Genomic DNA, 8,793 nt, shown 5'->3' on the forward strand with positions numbered 1-8,793 from the left:
ACCAGGAGGAGCACCTGCCGTCTCCCTACCTGTGGAAACTGTCCACCATCTTGAGCTGCCCCCGCAGGTCCTTCTTGGTCAGGTGGTCGAGCATCCGTGCGTCCACCAGGCACTCCATGAAGAGGCTGCGGTACTGCGGGAGGCCCAGGCTGGGCAGCCACTCGTTGCCGACCCACTCGTGGTTCATGTCCCCGTAGGCCAGCGTCTGCTTTCAGTGATGAAGCACGATCAGTCCAGGAGAAACTCATGGAAGGGGTCCCAAGAGCAGCTCGAATACGCTGTAAACTGGATTTCTCAGCTATTACGCACTCGCAAAGGCTACACTAACTGATGACAACACAGTTCTTTATCATTTTGAAATAATTTGCTCTCTTGTTAACTATCTTTTAAATCTGTTAGCGAAATTTTATACGGAAGGAATTATACCATGAGAAATCATGACTGTGTTTATAAACTGAACCTATTTACCAAACCACAATAAAACCATAACTGACTACATATTCTCTTTCTGAAATGGTTTCATGTATAATCAAATAACACCAAAGAATGACCACGCCTCATGAACAAGTTTGAAGGATCAATCCGACTCTACTCATTAAAAATGCCTCTGGCCGGTTTTAGTTTTATTTTCCACACTTCATTTTCCAAAGTTCCTTAACCACACAACTGTTAATTTCAAAATCAGCTAAAGCGAATTAAAAAATAATTTTAAAAGAGGAGATAAACGAAGCAACCGATGAGGCTGAAAGGAAGAGCAGACAGATGCGGGAGGCTAGCCCGAGGACCTCGACCCTCCTCCCTCAGGAAGTCAAGAATGGGTCGAACGAGGAAGCCAAGGGGGCCACGTCAGGAGGGGTGGAGGCCCCGAACGACACTGCCAGCCGACTGGACTGGCTGGCATCCGCAGAACACCGCCCGCCCACTGCAGCGGGACACACTCTGCTCAAGTGCATGCGGCAGACACGTCTCAGCAAACAAAGAGAGACTGAAATCATACAAATCATGTTTCTCTTACTGTGAAAGAATTCAATTAGCAATCGACAGTGAAAAGCTACCTGGAAAATGCTTCAGGGTTTGGAAATGAACGTACGTCTGCTGACCCACACGTCAGAGAAGAGATTACAGGGTAAACGAGAACATACTTTGAACTGGAAGAGAATGAACAATATATTCAAAAATCGTGGGACACGCTGAAGCAGCGCCTGAGAGAAATTGACAGTTGTCGAGAATTAAACGCTTACGTTTTAAATGAAGAAAGGTCGCAAATCGATAATCCATGATTCTACCTTAAAAAACTCGAACAAATAAAATCCCTAGCAATGACGAGGAAGAAAATAAAAGAGCAGAAACCGATGAAACAAATCAGAAAAATAATAAAAAATAAAACGACGAAACTAAAATCTAGTTCTTCGTAACTATCCATAAACTCGATTAAACCCTCACTAGTGATCCAAAAAGAAAGAGAAGACGTTATCGATATCAAGAATCAAAGAGTCTACGGCCACACCACCCTGAACAAGCCGGATCCCATCTGATCTCGGAAGCTAAGCAGGGTCGGGCCTGGTTAGTACTTGGAAGGAAGACCACCAAGGAAGACCAGGTGCTGGAGGCGTAAAAAATAAAAAAAATAAGGGACTGTAAGGTGACAAGGTCCTTACCACCAAGGGTTGCCTCGTCTAAAAAATAAATGAATGCATGAATGAATGAATGAATAAATAAATAAAAATCAAAGAGAAGATGTGCGCACAGATCCTAGAGGCACTGAAGAGAGTAAAGGGAAACTGTGAACGACTTGAAGCGACTCAGATGAAACTGGCAAATTCCTTGAAAAACATAATCTACGAAAGCCACTCAGTAAGAAACCGATGACCTGTATCCATTAGAACTCAAATTTATAAATCTCACACGCAAAATCTCTAAATGGCTTCACTAGTGAATCCTACTAAACATTCACGGGAAAAAGAAAAGAGGCAATTCCACACATAATATCTCAAAAAAGTGAAGAAGGGCCTGCCTCGCTTTACAAGGGCAGCATTATCCTGGTACCAAATGGGACAGACAGATTACGAAGAACCTGTGGACACTATCCCTCCTAGACGCAGACGCAAAATTCCTCACGGAACTTCAGCAAACCGAACCAACAATACATTCGAAGAACGAGACGCTATGACAAGTGGAGCTCCCCTCAGGGACGGAGAGCGGCTCGACATCTGGCAAATCGACGACGTTCACCATGTCGATGGACTGAAAAAAACAAACCACATCATCTCAAAAGATGGCGGGAAGGCATCTGACAAAATTCACCATTCATTCATGGAAAGCTCAGCATGCTGGGAATGGAAGAAACCTGCCTCGATCTGGTAAAGGGCGCCCTCAAAGAACCTAGCGCTGACTTCGTCCTTAGCGGTGAAAGGCTGAATGCTCCTCCCCAAGATCAGGACAGAGCACAGTCGTGCGCTCGCACCCCTTTACATAAGCACTGTGCTGGAACTCCCAGCCACCACCCTAAAGCAAGAAAAAGACACGAAACACACACGGACTGGTAAAGAAAAGAGCCGTCTTTATTTGCAGATGACCTGATTATCGACGGAGAAACAGTGTATAGAAGCTAGCTGTCGGAACTAACGTGCGTTTCAGTCAAGTTGCAGAATACGAGGTCCATATACAAAAGTGAACCGTATTTCCAAATACTGGAAATTGAAAATTTAAAAATACCCTTTACGATGTCATCGAAACCTGTGACATCCTCAGGGATGAATCTGGCAGGATACACGCAAGCTTTCCACGACAAAAAAGAAACGAGCACGGTGCGTGTGTCCACACACACATCGAAGGACAGCACTGACGACCTTCGGTCCACGGGGCGAAGCCACAGTTGCGGGAACGCTGTGAGTCCCGGAGTCCCTGGGCACGGTGGCTCTCCACGACCACCGCGTTCTGTCTCGAAAACGTGGCCTCTAATCGGATTTATTATTTATACCAACCAAGCTGGAAGGGATGACTCAGACTCCAGCAAGGATGCTCAAACTCTCATAGAAAAACAGTTGCACTATTTGCTCGAAACCTAAGCGAGGGACACTCAAACCTTTTACATCGTCACAGTGCGACGGTCTCACTCTTTCAGGCTTTGCTCTCATCTCGTAGGCCCGACTTCTGCAGCGCGAGTACGCGGTATTGCGTTCTTGCTGGCCGATTACGTATTCTTAAACGGACGCGAAATGCAAAGAAATCGCTAAATAGAAAATTCCATGGGAGAAGGGCCCTCCTCCTTTGCCACTCACTCCGTACTCTATTCATACTGCTTCTGTGGTCAGGAATGTGAGCCGCTGGGGAGACCAGGCTGCCGACAGCCTTCTGAAAAAGCAGGTGACAGGGCTCTCTGCGGTGAGAGAACATCTGCATTATGAGAGACCCACCGCACAGGGTCTATTTTTCATCGTTGAAATGATCGGAAATGCGATTCGGTTTTCTCAGCTCTGCAAAACGTGAGGGGTGCTGTGCCGGCGGGGGCTGTGGCCATGCTGGTCGGAACCGAGGTTCTGGCGAGCAGCACAGCCCTGCAGAGACGGCATGCCGAGAGGGCGCCATGGCTCTGAACACTGCCGACGCGTTGTCCCCCCGAGTGCCCGAGGCCATCGCGCACCCCCCGGGGTTAGGAGCTGGCGTCCGTGCTGCAGGGAGGCAGGCGCACCAAGTCCTGGGCCTGGCGGCGCCTGGCGGCCTCACCGACACCGGGAAGCTCGTCGTCTTCCTCTCGCCCAGCAGAGGGAACGGGGCGCGAGCGGCCCTTGCTCACGCCGAAGACCGACCGTAGCGAATCCGGGCACGGTCGGCACGGCTCGTCCTCGCTTACACTTCCACTGCCAAGAGCAAACGTTCAGCGTTTTAAACGTACGCTTCGGGCCCCCGATGCAGCGGATTTCACGTTCAGGTACTGACCGGCTCTGCTTCTTAGCGAGCGTCCTGACATCTAAGTAATTACGAAATGCACCTTTAAAGTCACGAGTGGTCATCACTGACCTTGTACAGGGATACCTGACCAGGCTGAATAATTAATGGGGACATTTATCTGGAGTTGTGCCCCACGGAACCGGGGTGTGGGTGCTCAGAGAATCACATTACAGTTCCTGGCCCCTTGTGTTTACAAAGTGACAGGACCGGCTGGACTTCAGGAGCACAAGCAGGGGACAGGCATTCCACCCGTCAGCTGATGACCAGGAAAACTTTTTATCTAAAACTGCTTCCATTTTTTTCAGATATACAACTAATCTTGAGTCCTGCACATAATGCCGTTCAGGAGAGCCTCAGACGACACCCTGCCACACCCTGAAGCTTTCTGTGTCGCTGACGTGGACAGCACGTCACACAGCAATGCTGCTTTCAGTCGGACTGGAAGCACGGTGCAGGGCAGCCGTGACAAGGCTGTCCGGGAGACGAACGACCAGGGAGCTGGAAATCCGGAAGTGCATGACGCGGAAGAGGCTTCATTCCTGAGAATTCCCGGCGGGGCACTGAGGACAGTGCTTCGCAAAACGGAGACTCGGAGGCGAGTATCTACACCTGCTCTTGGGTCAGAACTTTCTCAGAACAGAGCTTTCCCATCAGCAGATCTTGTAACTCAAGTGACCCCACTAGGGACTGACAGGCAGGCTCTCAGGAGCTACCAAGGCCACAGGCCTCTGTACAAAAGACCGCAGGTCGCACAAAGCGATCCGTTCATCGGAATCAACGAGCATGGCTCCATGTGAGAAAAGCTGAGGAACGTTCAAAATTGTCCATGAGACGCGCTCTTGGTGCCCGCTAATCCTGTGCTCTCTGACTAATGCTTTCAAATCGTTAACGGCATTCTGAACAAGGTGTTAGAAATACCGAGAAAAGGAAATTCCAAGCTTCCACCCTCCAGCTCTTTGCTGTGTACATACAGTGAGGAGTAGGTTACAGAGAGCGTCCAACCTGAGCCCAGCTCCCCTCCGCGTCCTCCTGACGTCGGCGACGGTTAGGGATGCAAAAGAACAGCGCTGTTAGTGAGGCGGGCGGGGCGGCCGGGCCGGCCCTGTGCGGAGCGACCCGGTGACAGGTTCAAAAGTCAAAAGCGTCATGCAGAACTCGTGCAAAACCAGTAACTCCGACTTCTCATGCAAGGAGCCGACTTCCCACGGCAAGCACACCCATAAAAGGAGAAGACCAGGGTCGACCACCAAAATGGGGTGCTAAGTTGAGGTCTCCCGGGGGGGCGGGGGGGGGCGGGAAGAGTCCAGTCTATTCTACGTAGAGCCAGTCTACCACGTTAAGTTCCTGACAAAAATCTAAGATGAGATAAAACAGGAATTGTATTTTACACACGTAAAGGACACCTAAAGGAAGTACTTATCTGGAACAATTTACTGTAAAATGACAATTTTGTTTTCCACAAAAAGGCCAAGAATCGGGCGGCTCGCAGGTGGGAGCGCGCTGAGGGGACGAGCTCGGGCCGTGACTGACCGTCTGTGGCGTGGCTGTGAGCGTCTCCATCTCCTCGTGCGTTAACCAGACATTTCCTGTGGTCTAGGGCGACCCCAGTGACCAACCACATCCAGAGCGAGGGAGCAGTGACAAAGAGGAAAGGTGGCAGACACGTAAGCCACAGGTACATGAAGGAGCAGCTGGAGGCCAAGGCCGTCTCTTCACTGTCATTTGAGGTGCCGTATAGAAAACGAGACACCAGCACAGGCTGTCCCCCTCTCAGAGAATAACCACGCCTTAGCAACACTGCGCTGCCAGCAGCACCCAGAGAACGGCCCAGCTTCTAGAGCTTTCTCTGCCATGCTCACCACCTGATCTCATATGCGAGCTCTAAAGTGGAGGGAACGTGGCGCACTCCTAGAAAACTGTCACTCTCGGGCGACTGCCAACCCCAGGTCTTTAGCACGGCCTTCTGCAGACAGCACGACGGAGAGCACGCACAAAGTCTAGCCCTGGCTCACGGGGAGACGATTCTCGGCAGGTGTCCCACCATGACAGGGCCTCTCGGCTGGGACAGAAGAGGCGGGGAGTGGTGCTGGGCGGGTACTGGGCGGGTGCAGGAGCATGGCCTGAGACAGGCCGCACCCTGCGCACTCCGGGAGGCCGGCGCCTCAGCACCACTCAGCAAGAAGCGGCCTTCAAGACCGTCTACTAAAACTGCAGGGAAACGGCCCCAGCACCTTCGCTTCTGGAAAGGCCCCTCCGATGGGAAACCGCTGGGGAGCAGGCACCAGGTCAGAGCCTGGGACACAGCACTCCGCCGGGGCAAGCGCATCTGGGCAGCGGGTGAGGACGTGAACCTCTCACTAAGAAACCAAAGGAAACGAGCCGACCGAGTGCCCTGGACGCCCGGCGCGGGGCGCGGCTGTGAGCCCGCGGCAGGTGCTGGGCCAACGTGCAGAGGCAGAAGCATGTGCGGCTCTGAGATTCTCGCCCGGCTTCTCCCGGAGCCGCGGAAGGTGCTGGGGGGAGGGGGGCGGCGTGGGGAAGCGTGGGGAAGCGGGCGGCTCGCCTCCTCCCCCAGTTACCGTTTTGCACTTTTCCCACGAGGAGGGCCCTTTTTAAGGACTTGCGCGGTCAGCCCCCGGGGGACGGCACTGTCCGAGCACAGGCCGAGCACAGGCCGGCTTGCTATGCACGTGCAGACTCGTGGACTGCTTAAGACCTGCGCCCCAGGGCCTCCAGCCCTCCAGTGGGAAGCAGCGACAGGCCGAATAAGCCAACAGCAAAGCACTGGCTACAATCCACTGGGGCTGCCAAGCTTTGTCCCCTCGCTTTTCATAAATCGATACTTAAAGGTGATAATTACTTTTCAAAAACTCCTACTTCTACATTACAGCGCCGCTGTAGCCACGCTGTTATAAACATTCAGTAAAGGCTCTTTTAATCCCCAGCGTCACAAATTCAAAGCCACAGTGTTCTGAACGCCACCACTTCACCCTGGAACACTGGCTGTGTGAACAAGGACGGGGGACCACCACGGGCGGGCAGCAACCCCTGCAAAGGCGCCCGCCCGCTTCTGAAAGCGGCAGCGCTCCGGACGGGAACGTACCGTTCTGGACGTGGGGGGCGCCGACGGGCTGGTCAGGGACATGATCTCCTGGATGGCCAGCCGCAGCTTCAGCCGGTGCAGAGGGTTGCTGATGCCGATCTCCCGCTGGATCTCCGTGTCCGACAGGGCGGACATGATGGCCCCGCTTTTCACATTGGCCCGGCAAGCGGCCACGTACCAGGCCGGCATCCCCACCCAGAGCTGGAGACAGGAAGTGGGGAGGCCAGAGGTTAGGCTCAGCGTAGGAAACAGACAGACTGTCACACCTGGAACATATTTAAACCGGGATGAAAAGAAGGCCATACCTCCAGCCAGACGACAACGGTCGGCCCGTCCCACTGCGCAAAAGGTAGACCTTGTCTGCGGGCTTCCTCGAGCAGCTCGTGCCTGCAAATGAGACGTGCAGGAGTGAGGACGCCTGTCACACGCATGCGTAACACAAGTGAGCAGAACGCATGGGCACGTTCTCATCAGTCTCCTGCCACCTGCCGCCCGTCTGCTGAATGCCGCTGCGGCCTGTGACACAAAGAATGTCTGGAGCTGCAGCGCGGACCGACTCGTCACGAGCCTCTGAGGAACCCTCTGCTTGCGGGATTAAAGAATTACCAGCAGCTCGAACGACCCCGGCGGTCTTCACACCCAGGGCAGGCTCGCTCTCCCTTCTAAGCCGGGGGAGAGGGACGAAGGCAAAGGACACGTGCCTGGGTGGGAACGAGGGCGCCGCCTCTGAGCGAGCTTCCAAGGCGTCCCGCTCCAACGGTGCGGTTGCCAACAGCGACTGCGGCCTCAGGATCAGCGGTGGCTTGGATTCCGGCTAGTGCTACTCTAGCTGCTACGTAGCCAACAAGGTCCTCGTTAAATGATGACGCCGGGTCGTCCCGTGCTGTACCCCACAGGCTCTGCAGCCGACTTCAATCCCACCGATGTCTGCCGTGCCAGGCAGCACAGGGCAGCGCGTGGGGACGGGTCCTGGGCCCCCCAGGGCCAGAGATTCCGTATGCCTGACTGTAGATACCCAAACCGTGCCTTACACCCCAGGAACAGCTTGCACAATGGCTTCGGCGGCTGAAAGTGCAGTCAGTGGCGTGAGAGGCAGCGCGACCGGCCTCGTCGGCCTCATCTGCCTGATCGCGCTTCGTGTTGTCTGCCTCGAGGCTTTCTAAAAAGCACGAACTCTTTTTAAAAATGAAAAGCCTGGAAAACAGGACTGAGCTGAGGACAGGTCCCTTACGTCACCTGCCTAGACACCCGAGTCATTTTTAAATTCCTAGGTCATTTTCAGTCACTTTTCTGTAATAACGTCTACAGAACGTATCGCTGAGTCTTTTATTTCTAAAGATACGTAACAGATCTTCAACATATTCACAGCATCAGACTTTTCTGAAGGCTACGAAGTCTACGTACAATTAAAGATCACAATGGTCACATAAAATTTCAAATAAGTGTTCTGTAAGTCAACCTTAGGTCACCTGAAAATGTTCTAATCATCTAGGAAGAATCGTACCAGTGATGGTAACGTTGTAGCGAATATCTTAACAACTCAAGTAGAGTATTAAAAAAAGAGCAAACTTTCCCATTCAAAATTAGCAAAGCCACTTGTAAATGAAGAAGAAACCGAGCCCACCCAGAACTGTGCCCGCACGGACTCGGGACAGCGACGCGGGGCAGAGCGAGGGGGCGGAAGGGCCTCGCTGGGTGGGATGACCCATCCCTGCGCTAGTTAAACGCTACCTCGTTTC

General features: G+C 52.9%; 1 protein-coding gene and 1 pseudogene across 1 annotated transcript in view; one reads left to right on the top strand and one right to left on the bottom strand.

The window, feature by feature from the left end:
* The window catches only part of PPFIA1 (PTPRF interacting protein alpha 1), a 75,985-nt gene that overhangs the window by 8,831 nt on the left and 58,361 nt on the right, over positions 1-8,793 (bottom strand). Inside the window, 3 exon segments of the mRNA XM_023524847.1 lie at positions 30-205; positions 7,055-7,255; positions 7,360-7,441. Coding sequence (XP_023380615.1) covers positions 30-205; positions 7,055-7,255; positions 7,360-7,441 — 459 coding nt within the window.
* LOC111732867 lies at positions 1,494-1,612 on the top strand (annotated as a pseudogene).

This window comes from Pteropus vampyrus, unplaced genomic scaffold (genome assembly GCF_000151845.1).
Source record: "Pteropus vampyrus isolate Shadow unplaced genomic scaffold, Pvam_2.0 Scaffold501, whole genome shotgun sequence".
Taxonomy (NCBI): domain Eukaryota; kingdom Metazoa; phylum Chordata; class Mammalia; order Chiroptera; family Pteropodidae; genus Pteropus; species Pteropus vampyrus.